The 23,261-nt window shown below is 40.2% G+C and overlaps 1 protein-coding gene across 1 annotated transcript in view; it reads right to left on the bottom strand.

The window, feature by feature from the left end:
- Nucleotides 1-271: 271 nt before the first annotated feature.
- kctd16b (potassium channel tetramerization domain containing 16b) overlaps nucleotides 272-23,261 on the bottom strand; it is a 213,872-nt gene continuing 190,882 nt past the window's right edge. The window contains exon 2 of the mRNA XM_060836615.1: nucleotides 272-720. Coding sequence (XP_060692598.1) covers nucleotides 272-720 — 449 coding nt within the window. The remainder of the gene's footprint in view (nucleotides 721-23,261) is intronic.

Below are 23,261 nucleotides of genomic sequence, written 5' to 3'. Positions count from 1 at the left end.
TGTTTGGTTCAAGTCTTAATAAATGGGATAAAGACCACCCAGAAACAGTTGAAGATGAAGCAGTCAAATTTCAAACGTATCCGGGAACTGTATTCAAGAACTGCCAGAGCCCAAAGCAGGAACAGAGAGCAGTGAGCAGTCAGGAGCACTGCAGAGCAGGGAATAGTCGTAACCTTGGAACAGGTAAGAGTCTGAAGCCAGGACAGTCCAGAAGCATAGATGCGAGGGTAGCCTGAGCTAGAGAAGAGTCCTTGCAAGGACCTAACTTATTCTATAGATGGTACTTCCGCAACAGTTCTAATTGCCATGGGTATTTTTGCTCTGGGAACCTGTCAGGTATCTTAATTTTTAGAAAATCTTGAATGCATTTCTCTAACTCTTCCTCAATTGTCAGTTTCTCTTTGATTTTCTTTTTGCATGCATTGGATTCACGGGATCCACTGGTGAGTGTCCTTAGCAGATCACTTTTCCTTCGGAATTCACTTTGCTGCACTTGTTGCACTGGCCCTTTTTTGGCTGGTCGGTCCAGGGTCTGGATATTGGATTGCCGGGTTACTGGACCACAGATCACTGTCTCCTGTGGAGAGCTGGCCTCAGACTGGCTATCACAGCTTGAAGTGGATAGTTCATTGCAGGACGTAATGCTCTCGCCATCCTTTTCACTTTTATCATTTCTGCAGCCACATTCACACTGGGGTGAGGGCCATCGGGAAGAACCACCTGGAGAAGCAAAAAAAAAGAACACTTTCAGAATATTGTGTGATTTCTACAAAGTGCCATCAACTTGGAGGGATATTCACTTGTTGATTATTTTTCCAAACCTTTTCTCCTTAAAATGGATAACAGATGCATTTTAAATGTAATAATATCACATTCAAGTGCCATGACGATGGATTTCAATATAATTTACATCACTATATTGTTTTCCCAACAAGCAATGGGATTGCCTGTTTCCAGGAAGACCCTATCCCTTCAGAGAAGGTATCTTTTTATGAAAAATGTCACCGTTCCAAATACTAACCAGACTTTTTTTTGTTTCGACTTCATCCAAACTGTTCTTGGTGTGTACTTATTCAATTGTTTACAGAAAACTAAGTAAATGAAATGTTCCATATTGTAATGTATTTTATTGCCACTGTCTATTCAGTCTCACCTTTCTCTTCTTTGCTCAGAGGGAAGAATGATCAACGTACCAAAAGGTATCAGAGACACCTTTAATACACTGCCCTCAAGAAATTTTAAATTTGTATATTCTTTAACATATTCCAGAAAAACAAATAAAAACAGGAAACGTGAGAAACATTCAGCAGATCAGGCATTTTTGTGGATAGAAACAGAATTAATGTTTCACATCAATCACCCCTCTGTAGAACTATGGATGTTGCCTATCCTGCTGAGTAGTTCCAGCATTGTCTGTTTTTATTTCAGATTCCTAGCATTTAGAATATTTTGCTTTTGTATCACAATAATATTGTCTGTTTCTCTCTTAGATTTAAGAATCACAGACTGGCATAAAAAAAAGTAATTCCAAACTCCATTCTGCAGTGAAAGAATAACTGTATCTAAATATTGTTAATGTTATCCTGTTTTGTCCCCTTAAATCAAACAAATACTAAACTAAATCTGAATCTAAAGTTGGGCAGCACCATTCCAGGTCCCAGCATTTACAGGAATCTAGTAACAGGAGTTGTCTTAACTGTCTTCATTGCCAGTGTTTGGAAAGCACCCTGCTGTGTGTCGATTGTAATATGGGAGTATATGCCTACAATACATAAGTCAACAAATTGCAAATAAGAGAACAATGGCTTCCATTCTGTTTCATATCAAATGAAAAACTAGAATGCCTGATGATGGAACCATTGATTAAATTCCAACATCTAACAGCTGATCCAGGGACATTAAGCTTGACCTGGATAAGTGGAGTGAGACTTCAAACTTTACAGAGCTGTAACTTTTTAAAAAACATTTTGCCTGTGTACCAGCTATTTCCAAGGCTCTTGATCTTGGAGCTACATTCTCCTGGATGGAAAACCCGATCAAGAGAATCCATCTTTAGTCAATTCAGTTAGGCTGGGAAATAGTTGGGAGGGGCACCTAAGGACCAGGCATTTGTATATCATTGGCAGGTGTCTGTGTCATTTGCAGCATATTTGGAAGACAGTAGTGTAATTCTAATGTCACTGGCCTAGCAAATGAGAGACCTAGCAAAAGCACTAGGGACATGGATTTGAATCCTACAAGGCAGTTGGTGAAATTTAAGTTTAATGAATATAAATATATACTGTATCTAGTTATGATGACCTTTGGAGTCTATCATCAACTGTTGTAAAAAAATATTTGGTTTACTAACATTGCTTAAGAAAGGAAATATGCCACTCTTATTCAGTCTGGATTAAACAAATCTCAAGACCTATAGCAATATGGTTGATTCTTAAATGGACTAGCAAGTGAGTTCAACGCCCGTTAAAGAAGGTCAACAATGCTAGCCTTGTCAGTGATGAACAAAATAAAAAGAGTGGAATGTTGTTGCAGTTTAGGTAGTGGAAGATAAGTCTAAGAGGATTAGTCTCAGTCAAATCTAGCAAGATACTCTCCAATCAAAGAGTCCCAGCACAGTGAATTGATGACAATCTTCAATATCATTTCACGGGCTTGGCTAGTTGTTTAGCTGGTATGGGCAGTCAGTGCTAGGATCACCTTTTCATTGCAGATGAGGAGCCACTGTCAGGTGCTCCACCACCCATCTTGGTCTTTTCTGCCCTCCTGTGGGCTGTTTTCTGCTGGAATTAGAGAGGTAAAGATTGAGATGTAAAATGCACAGCTGATAGTGCTAGTGCAAATGGTGAGTAGTTAGGCAGTACTGGGGCCAGTCAGAGTTGGTGATGTGGGGAAATTGGATGGCTCAAAGTGAGTAAGGGTTGATGTCACATGCAACAGTCAGACTGGTAGAGCATGAGCCTTGATGGGAGGATTGCGCAATAGCAGACATAGAGTGGAAGGTAGGAGAGGGAAGATGTTGGCACTTATCCTGGAGGAATGAAGACGAATAATGATCTTCTTGCTACACTGCTAGATGATTCTGCTGATGGTCAAGACCACACTAACCCAAAAGCAACCTCGGATCAGGCTGGCAGGATCTGGTGTTGTGGCCTCTTCTGCTGGTTATGGGTAAAGGATATTCATCCTCAGTATCTCCCCTCCACCAGGACTTCCAGTTCCCTGGTCACAAAGTGGGGTGCTAATTTCTCCTTATGAGCCATATCTGGGGCAAATAACAGGAACCAAGTAGGGCAGCTCCATTCTCCTGGTGCACAATGACCTTTTGGAAATGGTGCTAGCAGCAGGAATCATGACACTTCTGAGTTGCTGCCAGGTGGTCCATATATATGAAACCTAATGTTGTTGTTAGTTCCTTTATGGCTCCTCATTTACACCCATAAGGTCTCCACTCTGCGCTTTTCCCTCATTGCATCCTCTCTCACCATAGAAATGGTTCTGTTTCTAATCAGTCATACTAATCCATCCTCTCTGCTGTTTTCTCTGTCCTTTCTGTATAACCTGGTATGTTTAGTTCCAAATCCTGACCATTGTTGCAGCTATGCCCCCGCAATGGTTCCTACATCATAGTTTCCTATTTGAATCTGTACCTGCAGCTCATTTAATTTGTTTCTTATATTTTGTATTTGCATAAAGATCTGCAGATGTGGTTTTGGTATCCTTACTGCTGAAGTTCAGTGAACCTTACTCTCCCATCGGTATACTCCAGAAACAATTGATGACGGAGCAGCGCTCTGAAAGCTAGTGCTTCCAAATCAACCTGTTGGACTATAACCTGGTTTTGTGTGAATTTTAACTTTGCACACCCCAGTCCAACACCAGCACCCCAAAATCATCCCATGGGTAATGGTATCTTTCCCATAGTGGGAAATGCAGCAGGACAGAAGGTGGTGATCAATATTTGGAGACCAAATACTCCAAATCTGGATCAGTGGTGTTTGGAGCTCAGATTGAACCTGCAATCTGATCAAATCTGACTTTGGATTGTCAATGCAAAATGTAGTGATTCACAGTTTGAGAGAAGATTTGTAGCTCGGGTGCTCATTGTTGTGGTTCTGTTGGCCGAGCTGGGAATTTGTGTTGCAGACATTTTGTCCCCTATCTAGGGGACATCCTCAGTGCTTGGGAGCCTCCTGTGAATGCCGGCGGAAACATCACAGAAGTGCTTCACAGGAGGCTCCCAAGCACTGAGGATGTCACCTAGACAGGGGATGAAACGTCTGCAACACAAATTCCCAGCTCGGCGAACAGAACCACAACAGCAGTGATTCATGTAGGTTTGCTCGCTGAGCTAGAAGGTTCATTTCCAGACGTTTCGTCACCCTACTAGGTAACATCTTCAGTAGGCCTCCGGGTGAAGCACTGCTGATAATTCCTGCTTTCTATTTAAATGTTTGGGTTTCTTGGGGTCGGTGATGTCATTTTCTGTGGTGATATCATTTCCTGTTCTTTTTCTCAGAGGATGGTAAATGGGGTCTAACTCGATGTGTTTGTTAATAGAGTTCCGATTGAAATGCCATCCTTCTAGGAAGTCTAGGGATCTCCGATATCAGGGTTCTTAGCAGAGGCAGTTATGCAGAGACTTGAACAAACAGCTCTACCAACCACCCAACCCAAACTTTGGGTCTGCTGCATGGATGACACCTTTGTCATCACTAAACGAGACAAATTAGAGGAAGCCTTCAAGACCATCAATAATACCCTTACTGGCATAAAATTTACTAAAGAGGAGGGAAACAACAACAAACTGCCATTCCTAGATGTCACAGTAGAGCAAACAGCCAATGGGGAACTTCAAACCAGCATCTACAGGAAAGCAACACATGAACTAAATATTGAACTACAGAAGCAATCGTCCCGACATACACAAATGATGCTGTATCAGAACATTATTTCAATGAGCCAACACACACTGCAGCACAGAGGAACTATGCAGAGCAGAGGAAAATCACCTATACCATGTATTCAAAAAGAATGGGTACCCAATGAACACATCCGCCGATTTCTCAGCAACAAACCCAAACAAGCAGACAAAACCCTAGCCACTCTCCCCTACATCAAAGATATCTTGGAAATGACTGCCAGACTACTCAGACCCCTTGGCATCATTGTAGCCCACAAACCCACCAACCACACTGAAACAGCAGCTAATGATCTTGAAAGACCCGATACAGACAACAAGTAAAATTAATGCCATTTACAAAATACTGTCCAAGAACTGTAACAAACACTACATTGGACAAACAGGCAGAAAACTAGCCACCAGGATACATTAACACTAACTAGCCACAAAATAACACAACCCTCTCTCACTAGTATCATTACATACTAATATGGAAGGACACCATTTCGACTGAGATAACATATCCATCAAGCCAAACAGAAACACGCACGACAATTCCTAGAAGCATGGCATTCCAACTGGAACTCTATCGACAAACACAATGAGTTAGATCCCATCTACCACCCCCTGAGAAAAAGAATAGGAAATGATATCATCACAGGAAATGATATCACCAACCCAAAGAAAACCAAACATATAAATAGAAAGCAGGAATCATCAGCAGTGTTTCACCTGAAGCCCACTGAAGCTGTTACCTAGTTGGGTGACAAAATGCCTGGAAATGAACCTTCCAGCTCAGCGAGCAAACCTACATCCAGAGCCTCAACCTAAAAAGCTACAAATCTTCTCAAAACTTGCTATGTAGTGATTCATCAATCAATAGGTCTAGACATCTTCAAAAGAATTAAATCATGACTATTGTTTTTCTGTTCAATTATTCTAATAGAAAAGGCTCCAATTTAAGTCATTAATATAAAAAGGGACAGGTTAGCCTCTTGTGGCTATCTAAATGCATAAATTTATCTAAGAATACAGCTCACAGCCCACCTCAGATGATGTTGGGGTAATGCTACAGTTCTACTATACTAATGTCATATTGCAGATTAGCGGAAACAAATCAGCAGGGATTATGTTGTCACTCTTATGTGCCTCTGTCTGAACATAAATATACAGTAAAAGCAGAATGAATTAATGTTATTTTTGCCATAGTGCCATCAATATATGTCAGCAAGGGTTTAGGCTAAGATGAAGATGATGGAGAGTATGATGGAGAGAAGATTGGACATGGGCAATTTTAATAAGAGGCAGTTGTAATCATTGCCATTCTATTTTTAAAAAATCCAAACAGCAGATTGGAATAAGATTCACAAATGCAATTTTTTCAGCTCTTCCCCGGAGCATCTCTTTCATGTACTACAGTAAATTCAATAAATCCATGTTTTTAGTGGGAGCTGCACTTGAAGGGAGCATAGGTTGTTGTAACCCTGTCTTTGATCTGCATGTCCTTTGAGTACATTTCACCACAGGGAATGTATGATAGATGAATTTAGCCTGTAATACATCCATCTGGCCTTTTTAATACACTCTTGAGAAAGACTTTGCAGAGCATTTAAAACCATCTTTTATTCCTTTACAGTTGATGTCAGACTCTTGAAGCTTTGGATTGTTACAAATTTCTATAACAGCTGTTGTAGTCCACTGATACGTTTCTATTGACTGACTATATTTATTGCAAAATTATCATTCATTTGGGATTCTACAGCCTGCAGTCACTTCCGTGGGTTCTTCCTGTGATTTTTCCATTCATTTTAATCACCAGAGTTGTACAATATTCCACCGATATGCTTTTAGACTGCTGTCTGTTTATCAGTGACAGTTGTTTCTATTGAAACCTGCAGTAATAGCTTTAATGGCTTGATACATTCCTCACTCTCCTTTGGAATCTGCACAGCTCTTCAATGTCAATGGTTCCTCAATAAGATAACAATCAAGTATATTAGCAGAATGATACTGCTCATAACCGTTTTGGTGGATTTCTGCATTTTAGTTACATCACCAAAAAAGGATTCTACATTTTAAAATCTTCATATTGTGATTCCAGTGATAAAAGTAATGCAGTGATAATCTACCCTTGAAAGTCACTGAAAGTATGTGGCACTGAAATTCCTGTATTAACCTATTTGTGTACTCGTGCACTTCAACAAAATCAACTAACTTTTACCGAGTAAAACATAATTTCAAAATGATGAAGTTGTTACTGCAAATTCAAAACCAAAAAAAAACTACAGATATTGGAAATCAGAAACAACAACAGAAGTTGCTGGAAAAGCTCAGCAGGTCTGGCAGCATCTGTGAAGAGAAATGAGAGTTAGCATTTGGGTCCAGTGATGCTTCCTCAGAACTGATGAGAGCTGGGAAAAAGTTGCTTTTTATGCAGAAGATGGGGTGGAGAGAGGGCGTTGGGAGTAAATGATAGGTGGAGATAGAGACCAAAGAGAGAGAAGACTAGCTAAATCAGACAAAGGAGTGGATAACAATCAGCCTGGGAGAATGAATAGCAACTAATGGGGACAATTAGTAGCTAACAATGGGTGGTGTGTAATAGAACAAAGAGAACAAAGAAAAATTTACAGCCCAGAAACAGGCCTTTCGGCCCTCCAAGCCTGAGCCGAGCAGACCATTTTTGGAGATTTATAAAATCATGAGGAGCATAGATAGGATAAATAGACAAAGTCTCTTCCCTGGCATTGGGGAGTCCAGAACTAGCGGGTAGAGGTTTAGGGTGACCTAAGGGACAGCTTTTTCATGCAGAGGGTGGTACGTGTCTGGAATGAGCTGCCAGAGGAAATGGTGGAGGCTGGTACAATTGCAACATTTAAAAGGGATCTGGATGGGTATATGAATAGGAAGGGTTTGGAGAGATATGGACTGATTGCTGGCAGGTGGGACTACATTGGGTTGGGATATCTGGTTGGCATGGATGAGTTGGACTGAAGGGTCTGTTTCCATGCTGTACATCTCTATGACTCTATGTGACAGGAGAAAGTGAGGACTGCAGATGCTGGAGATCAGAGCTGAAAATGTGTTGCTGGAAAAGCGCAGCAGGTCAGGCAGCATCCAAGGAGCAGGAGAATCGACATTTCGGGCATGAGCCCTCTATGTGATAACAAGGCCTAGTTGTGGGGTTGTGGTAAGGACAAAGAAAAAGGTGCTACTCGCCCCAAGTTATTGAACTCAATATTGAGTCCAAAAGGCTGTAGAGTCCCCAAGCAGAAAATGAGATGTTCATAGATGATCATAGAATCCCTACAGTGTGGAAACAGGTCACTTGGCCCAACAAGTCCATACCGACCCTCCGAAGAGTAACTTGCCCATTACCATTTCCCTACCCTATTACACTACATTTCCCATGACTAATGCACCTAACCTGTACATCCTTGAACACTACGGGCAGTTTAGCATGGCCAGTTCACCTAACCTGCACATCTTTGGACTGTGGGAGGAAACCGGAGCACCTGGAGGAAACCCATGCAGACAAGGGGAGAATATGCAAACTCCACACAGACAGTTGCCCAAGGCTGGAATCAAACCTGGGGCCCTGATGCTGTGAGGTAGCAGTGCTAACCACTGAGCCACCGTGCCACAGATGTTGTTTATCCAAATTGTACTGAGCTGTGCTGGAGCACTGCAGCAAGCCTGAGACAGAGATGTTGGCTACGGAACAATGTCGTGTGTTAATGCAAAGCAAGCATGGAGGTTTTATTGAAAGTTATTTCCACATCATTGGGAACATACTGTTTAATTTTCTCTAAGATTACTACAAATATGCAATTGTAAAAGTACAATGGACAGTTAGAAACAACCCCTTGACTCATGCTGGCCACAAAAGTACACTTTGATCTCTAGATTGTAATCCAAATATACATTTAAATGATATTTTTAAAGTCAGGAATAGCTTGGGCATTGCTAATCCAAAGAGTTTTATGTGTCCACACACAAAAATATTGTAGTCAAGTACAAAAGAGTAATGAAAGGGAGTATCAGAATGTTGGTCTTCTTATGAACCAGACCAAAACCTCCTCAAAATACATTAGGAAGTTATCCTAGATGCAAATTCTTTTTCATTTTGAATGTAAGTGTAAAGCATTACATTCCAAATGTATATCAATTGGTCAAACTACTCAACTTTAAACAAAACACCCTTTTTTTTACACCATAGTTAAAATGCAGACAAAAAAAAATGAAATTAAAATATTGACTTAACTATAATTCTATCAAAATGCTTAACAAAATAATATATAAATTAACTACAACTAATTAATTGTTCCAATACAGTAACATCTTATAAACATAACGTAGCAAAGGCAAATTCAGGAAAATATATTGTCTCAAATGTAATTCTAGCAGCAGAAGGAGAATCCCAGCTTTTAGCTGTAACAGAGAGAGGAATTAAAACTTCCACATCCAATTTCAAGATCCCAGTAACTGAAGAAAGCTAAAACTAAAGATTCTGGTTCTGTGGGAGTTTGACTCCACCTACTCAGGCTGCTTCTATTGTTCCAACATAAAATAAAACCCAAGGCCTCAGAAGCTGTTTATTTTATTGGCTTGGAGCAGACTGCTCAACAGCTCTGTCTCAACCTTTCTTCATTTAAAAAAAAAGGACAAAATACACTACTTAAAGCCATGTATCATCAGAGCCTTTATATCTTTCTGGTATCAAGGTAATGTCATTGGACTAGCAAGCTAAAGACCCAGGATAATACTCTAGGACACAGATTAAAATCTGACATATAATGGAATTTGGGTTGAAATGATAAATTTGGAGTTTAAAAGTTAGTCTCGATGATGGTGATCATTGTCGACTATTTTAAAAACGCAGCTGATTATCTAATCTCTAACCAGTGCCCCTTGACATGCAAAAGCATTACCATCATAGAATTCGCCACTATCAATATCCTGAGGTTACCAGTGACCAGAAACTGAACTTCATTTACCACATAAATACCATGCTATAACAACAGTTCAGAGACAGGGAATCCTGTGGCTAATTCTGAAAATTACAATTTAACTCCCTAAATCCCCTTTATCTATAAATGGTTATGGATCAGACCAAACCCTCTCAAGACATGACAAGGAGATAGCCTGGATCCTGACTGTTTCTTATTTTAAAGGCAAGTGCCAAGCCTTGCATTCCAGATACAATTCAATTGGTCAAACTATCAGACTTGAAGCATAAGACACTTTGTTGATACACTATAGTTAAAATACAGACAACATAAAAAGAAACAAAGAGAATTGGCTTAACTGGAACGCTATTGAAATACTTAAAATAATAAAATACTCATTAACTCATATAGTAACATCCTATAAACACACCCTTGGCAAAGGCAAAGTCAATAAAATAGACTGTCTCACATACAATTCTAGTAGCAGGAAGAGAACCCGAGCTGAAAACTGGAGCAAAGAGAGAAAGAGATGTAACAGCTTTCACAACCCCAACAATTACTGAAAGCTAAATTAAAAATCCTGTTCTGTGGGAGCTTGACCGTACCCATTCAGGCTGTTTCTATTATTCCAACTCTTAAAAATACTCCAAGGTCTCACAAGCTGTTTACTTTATTGGCTTTGAGCAGACTGCCTGGACCTCTGTCCCAATCTCTCTTCATTAAAAGGAACAAAATATATTTCTTAAATCCATTGTACTGCCACATAAGGTACAAATCAGAAGTGTGACGGAATGCTCTCCACCTATCTGGATGGCCACTTGTCTCTGTATATGCAACTTCATCAACAGTCTGAAGCTCGACACCATCCAGGAAAAAGTAGCCACCTGACTGGCATTCTATCCACCACCATAAATATTCCGTCCCTCCACCACTGATACCGGGTGACCAGCTGCATGCATCATTACCAGAAGCACTGCAGTGACATTCCAAGCTTTTTTTGGCAGTTCCTACCAAACTCATGACCACATAAAGCACAAGGACTGACGAATGGGAGTACCACCACTTACATGTTCCCAAACCATACACCAAACTGACTTGGAAATATATGAACAGCTCTTTTGTTGCTGCTTCCCAGTCCTGAAATGGTTTTCCTAATAGCACTATGGATGTCCCTCACCACATGAATTGCAATGATCCAAGAGTCAGCCCATCACTGCATTCTTTATAGCAATTAGAGGTGAGCAATAAATGCTGGTGTTGCCAATCATGCCCACATCTCCTAAAGAATTAAAACAACTACAGGGTTGAATATAAATGCAAGGATATTTTGGGACAGCTACATCAGAACCCATTCGGAGTAATGTCTTCATGTCAAGGCTCAGCACCTTAGAAAGCATATTTTTCTCTTGGAAAGAATGTAGTGTAGTTTGATCTACTAGGGGGCCAAGGTCAGAAAATGATAAGAAATTACATAAACTAGTCTCTTGGAATAGAGATGGTTAAGAGGTGATATAATTCCATTTTATTTTCGGTCTTTCAAAGGAATTGATAGGGTAGATGACAGAAACACTTCCCTCTCTTGAGGATACGGGCACCTAACATTAAAATTAGAGCAGGCAGTGATAGAAAGGTGAGGCTGTTTCCTCCAAAAAGCAGATGTGAGCTCAAACAATAAACTGAATCTGGAACTGACAGGTTTTCTTTCAGCCTGGGGTAAAAGGGATATGAAGCTAGGGTAGGTAGATAGTGTAGAAAAGTGCAGTTCACGCTCACATGTGTGAATGCCAACAAGATTTATTAACACAATGATTTACAAGGTACAATAAAAGACAGGGGAACAATGGTTTACTCCTTTTCCTTAATTTTTTTGGCAATTCAAACATGCATATTCTATAAAAAATATCTTTTTTTTCAACAAATGATAGCAAAAACACTTTGTTATTTTGCTGCTTGCTGTGGTTGTGGTTTGTACACAATGTATGCATAAGAAAGGCCCACAGCCTCTTGTCCCTGCTCCATGATTCAATAAAATCAATCCGAGTCTGACTCCCCCATAATCCTAACAATCTCCAATAACTTTTTACTCTTTTAATCTATCCAACTCTCCCTGTATATAAACAAGTATAGACTAGTTAAATATAGCAAAGTGATAGCTAAATGAGTTAATACTTGACATGTTAATAAGTAATCTATACCTTTCACAATACCATTACAGAGAGATACTGAGTATATTTGTTTTATATTAAATGTGTACTTTTTAATGTTGCTGTTTTAACTGACGACTATAAACTGACAAAAGGTTCTCAACATCAAGCAGTTCTCACGTCAATTCCAGCTGCCCAGAAATTATGATTTGTACAAATTGAGCTGCCCCATCTGTGTCTAATAAGATAAAGGGTCACAAAGAAGACATTAATTACAAAATTTGCTCCTCTTAATCTAATTCAAGTTTGATAAATCAGTACACTTCCTACACTCCAATACACTTTCCAAAGTATATCTTCATCCATCCCAAATGGTTAGAGTTAACTCAATGGCTTTTAGTCTTGTTCAGACAAAAAATACTTTATCAAATCTATGCAAGGCCTGAACTAACATTTGAAAAAAAAAACCTGGTTTTCTTTCTGTTTATATGAACTAGAGAAAGAAATCTTCACCACTCTTGATTTCTTTACTGATGGAAAATATCCTCAGTAATTACAAACATCAATGCAATTGATGCATATACACAAACCACAAAGCATCTACAGTAAAAGCCTAAACAATATTCTTCCCCACAACTATAAGACAATCTAGAATAGAAAGTGTAACAAAGTTAGAGTGTAGATTTGCTCGCTGAGCTGTAGGTTTGATATCCAGACATTTCATTACCTGGCTAGGTAACATCATCAGTGGCAGCCCCCAAGTGAAGCAAAGCTGTTGTCTCCTGCTTTCTATTTATATCTTTCTCCTGGATGGGATTCCTGGAGTTTGTGTGATGTCATTTCCTGTTCATTTTCTGAGGGGTTGATAGCTGGCATTTAGATCTATGCGTTTGTTTATGGTGTTGTGGTTGAAATGCCAGACCTCTAGGAATTCTCTGGCATATCTTTGCTTAGCCTGTCCCAGGATAGATGTGTTGTCCCAGTCGAAATGGTGGTTTTTTCATCCGTGTGTAGGGCTACGAGGGAGAGAGGGTCGTGTCTTTTTGTGGCTAGCTGGTGTTTGTGTATCCTGGTGCCTAACTTTCTTCCGGTTTGTCCTACATAGTGTTTGTGGCAGTCCTTGCATGGAATTTTGTAGATGACGTTGGTTTTGTCCATGGATTGTACTGGGTCTTTTAAGTTTGTTAGTTTTTGTTTGAGAGTGTTGGTGGGTTTGTGTGCTACTAGGATTCCGAGGGGTCTTAGTAGTCTGGCTGTTATTTCTGAAAGTTCTTTGATATATGGTAAGGTGGTTAGGGTTTCTGGCTGTCTTTGGTCTGCTTGTCGTGGTTTGTTCTTGAGGAATCTGTGCACTGTTTTTTTGAGTATCCATTCTTCTTGAATACGTTCAAGTAAAAAGTGAGGTCTGCAGATGCTAGAGATCAGAGCTGAAAATGTGTTGCTGGTTTAAGCACAGCAGGTTAGGCAGCATCCAAGGAACAGGAAATTCGACGTTGTGATGACCCAGATTTTTGGTTTGATGATTGGTAGGGCTGTTTGTTCTAGCCTTTGCATTACCGCTTCTGCTATGAATCCTGATAGTGGAGATCCCATGGGTGTGCCGTTGGTTTGTTTGTAGACTATGTTGTTGAAAGTGAAGTGGGTGGTGAGGCACAGGTCCACTAGCTTCATGATGTTTTCGTTGGAAATGTGATTGATGGTGGTTGGTGTGTGTGTGATGGTCTGTTCTAAAAGTGTGGCGAGTGTTTCCTTTGCCAGGTCGATGTTGATGGAGGTGAACAGTGCTGTTACGTCGAATGAGATCATTGCTTCGTCTTCCTCTATTTTGGTGTTTTTGATGATTTTTAGGAATTCCTGGGTGGAGTGGATGGAGTGCTGTGACTCTTCTACTAGGTATTTCAGTCTTGCGTGTAGTTCTTTGGCCAGTCTGTAAGTTGGTGTTCTGGGTCGTGAGACTATGGGTCTGAGGGGGGCTCCTGGTTTATGGATTTTTGGCAGTCCGAAGAATCATGGGGTGTTGGTCCTGTCGGGTTTCATTTAATGGAATTCTGTCTTGTTTAATTGTCCGGAACTGTGTAATTTTCTTAGGAGATATGTAATTTGGTTTCCAAATTGTAGGGTCGGGTCTAGCGCCACCTTTTGGTGGGTGTTGGTGTCTGCGAGTAGTACATTGGCTTTCTCTATGTAGTCCTTTCTGTTCAGGATGACTGTGAGCCGACCTTTGTCTGCAGGTAATATAACAATGTTTTTGTCTTTTTTGAGGTTTTCTAGGGCTTTCTTTTCTTGTGTGTTCTGTTTGTTTCCTTCCCTTTTCCGGCTCAGAGTAGGTGCAACTGTCTGTCTGATCATTTGTTGTGTTTCTTCTGTGAGATTGTTGTCCTTCAATGTGGTTTCTAATGCCGCTAGGAAATCCTTCTTGTCAGCGTCTCGGTAATTGAAATTTAATCCTTTGACTTGTACCGCTTCTTCTGTGTCTGATAGGGTCCGGTCTGATAGTTCTTTATCCATGCCCCTGTATTATCAGCTTTGTCTTTTTTTGTGAGTTTGTCAAGTTTTTTTCTTCAGGTCCCAATTTTTCTTTATCTGCGTTTGTTGTTGTTTGGTGTTTATGGCTCGTTCTACCGCGTCTGTCCATTCTTGATTTGTTGCTTGTTTGAATAACGGTTTTTGGCACGCAATTTCCTGGTTGTATTTTCAGACTCTGTGGTGGGCGTCATTGATTAGTTCTCGGAGCATTCTGCAGCCGTTTTGTTCTGTTATATTTCATAGCCCTACACACGGATGAAAAAAACCACCATTTCGACTGGGACAACACATCTATCCTGGGACAGGCTAAGCAAAGACATGCCAGAGAATTCCTAGAGGCCTGGCACTCCAACCACAATGCCATAAACAAACACATAGATCTAGATGCCATTAATCAACCCCTCAAAAAAAGAAAAGAAAATGGCATCACCACAAACCCCAGGTGCCCCTTCCAGGAGAAAGATATAAATGGAAAGCAGGAGACAACAGCTTCACTTCACTTGGAGGTCACCACTGATGATGTTACCTAGCCAGGTCATGAAACGTCTGGATATCAAATCTACAGCTCAGCGAGCAAACCTACACCCTAAACCTCAACCTGAGCTACAAACCTTCACAAACCTTGCGAGTGCAACAAATGTATCGCTTCGACAAATTTGCTTTATCATTAGATTAACTACCATTTTAAAATCTGAAGAAATATTCTGAATTGCAATTCCCCACTTCTACATACAAGACAGTCAAAAAGAAAATCTATAATTTATCATCTAAGTTGTTTCTTCATTTTCCAATCTGTTTAGTTGATTTCCCTAATTTTATTTACACAGTCATAGAGTCATGGAGATGCACAGCATGGAAACAGACCCTTCCGGTCCAACCCGTCCATGCCGACCGGATATCCCAACCCAATCTAGTCCCACCTGCCAGCATCCAGCTCATATCCCTCCAAACCCTTCCTGTTCATAGTACATAGAACATAGAAATTTACAGCGCAGTACATGCCCTTCTGCCCTCGTTGTTACGCCGACCTGTCATATCAATCTGAAGCCCATCTAACCTACACTATTCCAAGTTTGTCCATATGCTTGTCCAATTACGACTTAAATGTATTTAAAGCTGGCGAATCTACTTCCGTTGCAGGCAAAGTATTCCATACCCTTACTACTCTCTGAGTAAAGAAACTACCTCTGACATCTGTCCTATATCTATCACCCCTCAATTTAAAGCTATGCCCCCTCGTGCTCGTCGTCACCATACTTGGAAGAAGGCTCTCCCTGTCCACCCTATCTAACCCTCTGATTATCTTATATGTCTCTATTAAGTCACCTCTCAACCTTGTTCTCTCCAATGAAACAGCCTCAAGTCCCTCAGCCTTTCTTCATAAGACCTTCCCTCCATACCAGGCAACATCCTAGTAGGGCGGCACGGTGGCACAGTGGTTAGCACTGCTGCCTCACAGTGCCTGAGACCCGGGTTCAATTCCCAACTCAGGCGACTGACTGTGTGGAATTTGCACATTCTCCCCGTGTCTGCGTGGGTTTCCTCCGGGTGCTCCGGTTTCCTCCCACAGTCCAAAGATGTGCGGGTCAGGTGAATTGGCCATGCTAAATTGCCCGTAGTGTTAGGTAAGGGGTAAATGTAGGGGTATGGGTGGGTTGCACTTCGGTGGGTCGGTGTGGACTTGTTGGGCCGAAGGGCCTGTTTCCACACTGTAAGTAAACTAATCTAATCTAATTCTCCTCAGCAGCCTTTCCAAAGCTTCCACATCCTTCTTATAATGCGGTAACCAGAACTGTACACAATACTCCAAGTGCGGCTGCCCCAGAGTTTTGTTCAGCTGTAGCATAACCTCATGGTTCCGGAACTCGATCCCTCTATTAATAAAAGCTAAAACACTGTATGCCTTCTTAACAACCCTGTCAACCTCGGTGGCAACTTTCAAGGATCTGTGTACCTGGACACCGAGATCTATCTGCTCATCTACACTATCAAGAATCTTACCATTAGCCCAGTACTTTGCATCCCGGTTACCCTGACCAAAGTGAATCACCTCACACATGTCCGCATTAAACTCCATTTGCCACCTCTCAGCCCAGCTCTGCAGCTTCTCTATGTCTCTCTGTAACCTATGACGTCACTATCCACAACTCCACCGACCTTAGTGTCGTCTGCAAATTTACTAACCCAGCCTTCTACGCCCTCATCCAGGTCGTTTATAAAAATGATGAACAGCAGTGGACCCAATACCAACCCTTACGGTACACCACTAGTAACTGGACTCCAGGATGAACATTTCCCATCAACCACCACCCTCTGTCATCTTTCAGCAAGCCAATTATTGATCCAAATTGCTATATCTCCCACAATCCCATTCCTCCGCATTTTGTACAATAGCCTATTGTGGGGAACCTTTTCGAACGCCTTGCTGAAATACCTATATACCCATCCAGATGCCTTTTAAATGTTGCAATTATACCAGCCTCCACTACTTCCTCTGGCAGCTCATTCAATACCACCCTCTGCATGAAAAGTTGCCCCTTAGGTCCCTTTTATATCTTTCCCCTCTCACCCTAAACCTATGCCCTGTATCAATTCCCTATTCCAAAACTGCTCATCCAGGGATTTCTGTCAGTCATCAGCAACATCAGAATTGAGTTCCCCACAAACTGTTATCTCATGCTTGCATATCTCTAACTCTACTCAGAATATTACGTCATGGAACCAGCCCTAGCTCAATGAAGATTAGGGAATAACACTTCAAGAGTAGCAGCAGGTATACCTTAAAATAACATGGCAACTCAATGAAGCCAGAGCAAGATGTAATACTATACAAGATGAACTGCATTGACTCATCAAGCCATTTATGATAATATCTCCCAAACTTGCAATTGCTATCACCTAGAAGGACAAGGGCAGCAGAGACATGGGAACACCATCAGCTGCAAGTTCTTCACCAAGTCACACATTATCCTGACTTAGAGCTACATCATCATTCCTTCATTGTCATTGGATCAAAGTCCTGGAACTCCTTCTCTAACAACAATGTGGGTTTACCTAGCTGAGTCGACTTCAGCCTTTCAAAGTGGCAGCTCCTCACCATCCTACAAAAATTATTAGGAATGGGAAAGACAGGCTGACCTAGCCAGCAATACTCACTTTACAAGAAAAAAAGAAACCAGGTCTGACTGATAATTAACAATTGCTTCCAGACAAGCAATAGCCAGCTTCAACATGAAAGAATATAACCATCCCTCCTTGATATTGAATAGCATCACCATTACTGAATTCACCAGCAAAAACTTCCTTCAAGAGTAGGTCAGATGCTTTGCAACAAGTGACTCATCTCCTGACTATCCAAGATCTGACCACCACTCACAAAGCAGAAGATATGACTGTGATGACACGTCTTCCCCTTGTCTGGTAAGTGTGGCTCTAAACATGACACCATCCACTTGATTAGCAACCCATCCACTACCAAAGGTGGGGTGCAGCAGTTTGAAGCACCCACAAGGTGCTCTGCAGTGAATATCTAAGGCTCCTTAACAGCACCTTCCAAACTGATGACATCGACCAACTAGAGGGATAGGGGCAGTAGTTGCATTAGAACACCCCCACTTCCAAATCCTCCCTTAATTCTCAAACCACCCAGAAAAAGAAGTATATAGCATTTCCTTTCCTGTCATAATAGTTGCTAGCATTGTCAATGATGCCCACATCCCATGAACATTTTTTTAAAAATGGTAAGTATTTGCCAATTGGGATGGAACATGATCTCCTCCTGCCGCAAGGGCCTGTCATTTTCCTGCTTTAAATTCTGAGAAGGAATATGATAAATATTTATTTAATTTGATGTTTGTTATTATGGAGGTATCTTGCAAAATCTCACAATGACCATAAATCAAAAATAATCTTATTGAATGTGAAGCATGCAATACGCTCAGAAACTTTTCCTTCTGACAGGGCGCATGTTCTCTTTTTTTCATTATTTTTCTCTCCATTCACCAAAATGAATCAATGAATAAATATAATAATAAATACAAAGAAAGGCAGATGCTGGAATTCAGAATCAAAACCAGAAAGTACAGACATGGCAACATCTGTAGAGAGAAAGCAGTGTTAACCCCAAGCTTCCAGTTGCCTGCCACTTCAACACACCACCATGTTGCCATGCCAACATTTCTATCTCAGGCCTCCTGTATTAGTGAAGTGAAACTCAACACTAGCTAGAGGATCAAAACCTCATCTTCCGCCTGGATACCTTGCAGTCCTCAAGACTCAACATTGAGTTTAACAACTTCAGAATGTAATTACCCTCCTCCATGTCCTTTATCCTCTCCACACATCCCAAGGTCTTGCATTGGATGCATTGCTCCCTACCCAAACAATCCATTTTTAGTTAGTCACCCTTCTTGTTAGCACCCCACTTAACATTTATCACTACTTTGGACTACTAGTAGCTATTGCTTTGTTCATCGATCACTTTTAACCCTCTTTATCTGGGCTCCATCTCCATGTACTCTATTGACTCCACACCCCCCACCCATCATTATCATCAACGATACATTCTTGATCGCATTGCAGATGCGCCCTTCACAAGAGGCTCAGAAAGAATATTCACATATGCACTCAGCATGCAGATGTTCCACTGGTCTACCACAGAGAAATTTAAAGGGTGGTCTCGGAAAATCCACTGGAAAAACCCACTATACTTACACACCTCTGCCCTTATTGAAGTGCCATTGTTCCCACAGGGAATGCCTTTACCACCAAATCAGAAGGCTATGGGGTAAAATGCACTTTGATATCTCAGCACATAATTCAGAGTTCAGTGTAATTCCAAGGTATAGGTGCATCATCAGAGGTTCACCTTTTTAGTTAAGATATTGAACAAAGGTCATGACTAACTGTTCTGGTCAACTGTAAAAACCCTCACAGCACTATTCATTGAAAACAATGAAACTCTCCTGGATTCTTGGCTGACATTCCTTCCTTAACCTACGACACCAAAGATAGTTTACCTGGTTATTAATTTAACCTGCTGTTAGTGGGATTTTACTTGGTACTTACATAAAAATAATGATTATAATTCAAAAAAAAGATAATTAATTGGATTTGCAGCATGAAATGCAATCAAGAAATCTTTCTGATATGACACATGTTCTCTCTTTTTGCTTAATTTTGCATGCCATTCCTTAAAATGAACCAATAAGCAAACGGTCCTGATTTTCCCTTCCAAATTCTTGAAATTAGAATATTAATTGGCCAGACAATTGGAGAATTATGTATCAAAACATTATGATAGTGATAAAAATGGATAATCAATTTTTAATTTCCACTAAGGAGATCTTTCATGGATTAAAATGGTGTGTGTGTGTGTGTGTGTGTGTGTGTGTGTGTGTGTGTGTGTGTGTGTGTTTCCTCTTTATTTGACTCAAAAGAAGCTGGTAAATGCCTTCATATTTTACCGAATGTGTTTGTTAAAATATTGAAGTGTGATGCAGCTGTATGCGAAAAAGAATTAAAAAGCATGACAGCAGCCAACCCTAAAAGAGTGAAGCTGATTCACCCCTCCTCACCAGGTCATAACAGTATTTACCTTTTCATCCCAGTGCGTTTTGTTTCAAATGGTTCCTCATTTTAAAGAACCTTGGGCTTGGTTTGTATTTCCATCCCAGAAATTTGTTTATCGTTCGCAGTAATCAGAGAGCAATCAGAAGGCTATTCAGCCAGACAGAAGCTGCATTCTCTTCATCGTGCTGTAAATTTGGGCCATATCCTAGGCCGAAGCCTCAGCTATCCACTAATAAATATTAACAGATTGATAATTTTTTTCTGACAAAATACTAACGTCAAAAAATAGAAAGCTATCATTTTTTTCAGAATTTGAAGCATCACCATTCACTCCACTTAATTGTATGATAAATAAAAAAAAGTGCTGTAAATGTTAAGATTCTAGTGAGTTTTTCTAAACAGCTTTTTGGTACAATTAGTTATGCTTATAAAATCGCTCATTGAAACAGTTCCCTTGGAAGGTACGGCTGCACTATAATACCAGCAATAGAATGCAGGATGAGATTCTGCATTTGTAATGTTAAATGCTGGGCTTTAACAAAGGGCCAATTAGCTGTCCAAAATGAACTTGAGGATATATCTTAAAGATTTTAAGCTGATGACAGCACTTAGAGCTATTTTAGAAAATCAACTGTTCCTTAAGACAAAAAGCTGAACTCACGAGCACAGCTCAAGAAACTGCTGAATTTAATAAGCTCACAGGATAATTAGAACACTGTCTGACAACAATACACTGTATCATCTTGCCCTGTCAGAAACACTAGCTATCTGCTAATTTGTGCATCAAAGTGATTTGGTTATAAATTTAAATTGAAATATACAATTTTAAGAACAAATGCTCAGTAGTGATCATAAATCCATTACTGCAAAACAGGAAAGATTATACTTATGATTAGTATAAATTTGGTGTCTAAAGAGAATAACATTGTACCCATTTATTACGGCTGAGGTGAGTTCTCTGCAAACGCTGTGCAATGTGTATTAGTTATAATGGAGGATGTCTGACTCTATCAATTCTTCCAGGTCGGAGCTGCTTAAAGGTGATTGTATTGAGTTCATCAATCAAATTTATCGAATAATACTGTAGCAACCCACCAAGTAACTAGAGTTCTCAATTAGTTGCAAAATGTTACAGCCTGATTGTTAATGCTTATATTCCCTATGTATATGGCTGAAGTCATCTGAACAGCTCTCTGGAGAGGATAGAGTCCAAAATATCCTATTTTCAAAGGATTAAGACGAACTATGAAACAATTACTGCATTCAATTCTGGTGTCCATGCTATAGGAAAGATGTTGTTAAATTTGAAAGGGTTTAGAAAAGATTTATAAAGACATTACTTACTTTGCATAGTTTGAGCTATAGGGAGAGTTTGAATAGGCTGGGGCTATTATCCCTGGAGGGTTGGAAGCTGAGGGGTGACCTTGTAGATGTTTATAAAATCAAGAGGTGCATAGATAGGATGAATAACCAAGGACTTTTTTTCCCAGGATAGAAAGGTCCAAAACTTGAGGGCATAGGTTTAAGGTGAGAAAAGAAAGATTTAAAAGGAACATAAGGGGCAACTTTTTCACACAGAGATGGTGTATGTATGGAATGTGTTGCCAGAGAAGGTGGTGGACGTAAGTACAACAACAACATTTAAAAGGCATCTGGATGGTACATGAATAGGAAGGATTTAGAGAGGTATGGGCTAAGGGGTATGCACTGCTGCCTCACAGCACTGTGGATCTGGGTTCAATTCCACTCTCGACTGACTGTCTGTGTGCAGTTTGCACATTCTCTCCGTTTATGTGAGGTTCTTCCAGATGCTTTGGTTTCCTCCCACAAACCAAAGATGTGCAGTTTAGATGGATTGACCATGCTAAATTGCCCATAGTGTCCAGGGATGTGCGGGCTTGGTGGATTAGCCATGGAGAATGCAGAGTTACAGGATAGGGCTGAGGGTACATTAGGATAGGATTCCCTTCGGAGAATCAGAAAGGACATAATGGGCTGAATGGTTTGTTTCCACATTGTAGGGATTCTATGATTCTATGAATTGAGACTAGATCAGTTTAGGATGTTGGGTCAATGCAGACGGGTTAGACAAAAGGGTTGTTTCCATGCAGTATAACTCCATGACTCTATGTGCTCAAATCAGGAGGTTCCTTTTATGTTCAAAAAGACTTGCTATGTTTAAGAGGTTTTGGTGCTGCAAGTTCTAACATAAAGCTGTCTCCTCCATGAACATTCTGTGCTTTCAGATTTTCAGCTGCAACTCATTGAAGGATGACTTCCGTAGAGCAATTAACATAAATTTAAAAGAAAATACAGAATGATAATTCTTCTGAATAAACTCAAAAACTTTGATTTGCTATAATTAGCATTTGCTTTCAAAACTGAATTGCTGTAAGTCTTTCAGACTTAATACTGCAAGGTAGTTTCCTTTAAAGATTACAGACCATGGATGTGCTCATCTATTATATGATGCCAAGGGAAATAAGTTTGAAATCTATCATTCAGCACATGTACGATGCTATATGGAACCAAATCATTGACTCAGAATATAAACACATAAGTAAAACTGAGAATACATGTTTTCTTAGCACTCACCTATAACACTGACTTTCTGACAGATACAGTTGATAGCTCCTGATAACTGATTTGAGAATCATGATATTGGGTAATCAGAGTCTGTTGATTGGAATACAGGCAAAGTTCAGCCTACCCATTTTAATCATTTCAGCGTTCAGCCAACTCCTGTTGATAGACTGAATGTAGCAACTGCAAGCCAATACTGAGACTGGTTACACCACTTAAATCTAGCCTGCACCTTATAAACAAAAGGGACATTTTTGCCGAAGAAGATGCATGCAGCCACTATGAAAATGAATCTTATTGAATATGGGTCTTAAAGGGTTAAATTGGGCAGTTCCATTCAGCAATATCAACTACGACAATGCCATTATCTCTATAGGCAAGATCTCAAAGGAGTGAGACCTAACAAAATCGCTGCAGCAAAGTCTATCAATTTAACCTATAATTAGTTGCTAAAATACAATAAAACAATATCTTGTTAACCATAAGAAAACCTTCTAGTTATATCAGAGAATTCTTCTACATTTTAGACCAAGCAAGACCTGTAGTTAGATGATGGCAGTAACCTTCATTATGAGCAGCAGCTCAAAC

The sequence above is a fragment of the Hemiscyllium ocellatum genome, chromosome 16, assembly GCF_020745735.1.
Source record: "Hemiscyllium ocellatum isolate sHemOce1 chromosome 16, sHemOce1.pat.X.cur, whole genome shotgun sequence".
NCBI classification, from domain to species: Eukaryota; Metazoa; Chordata; class Chondrichthyes; order Orectolobiformes; family Hemiscylliidae; genus Hemiscyllium; species Hemiscyllium ocellatum.
Note: the sequence above shows the minus strand (reverse complement) of the source record. Positions and strands in the feature narration are given on the sequence as shown.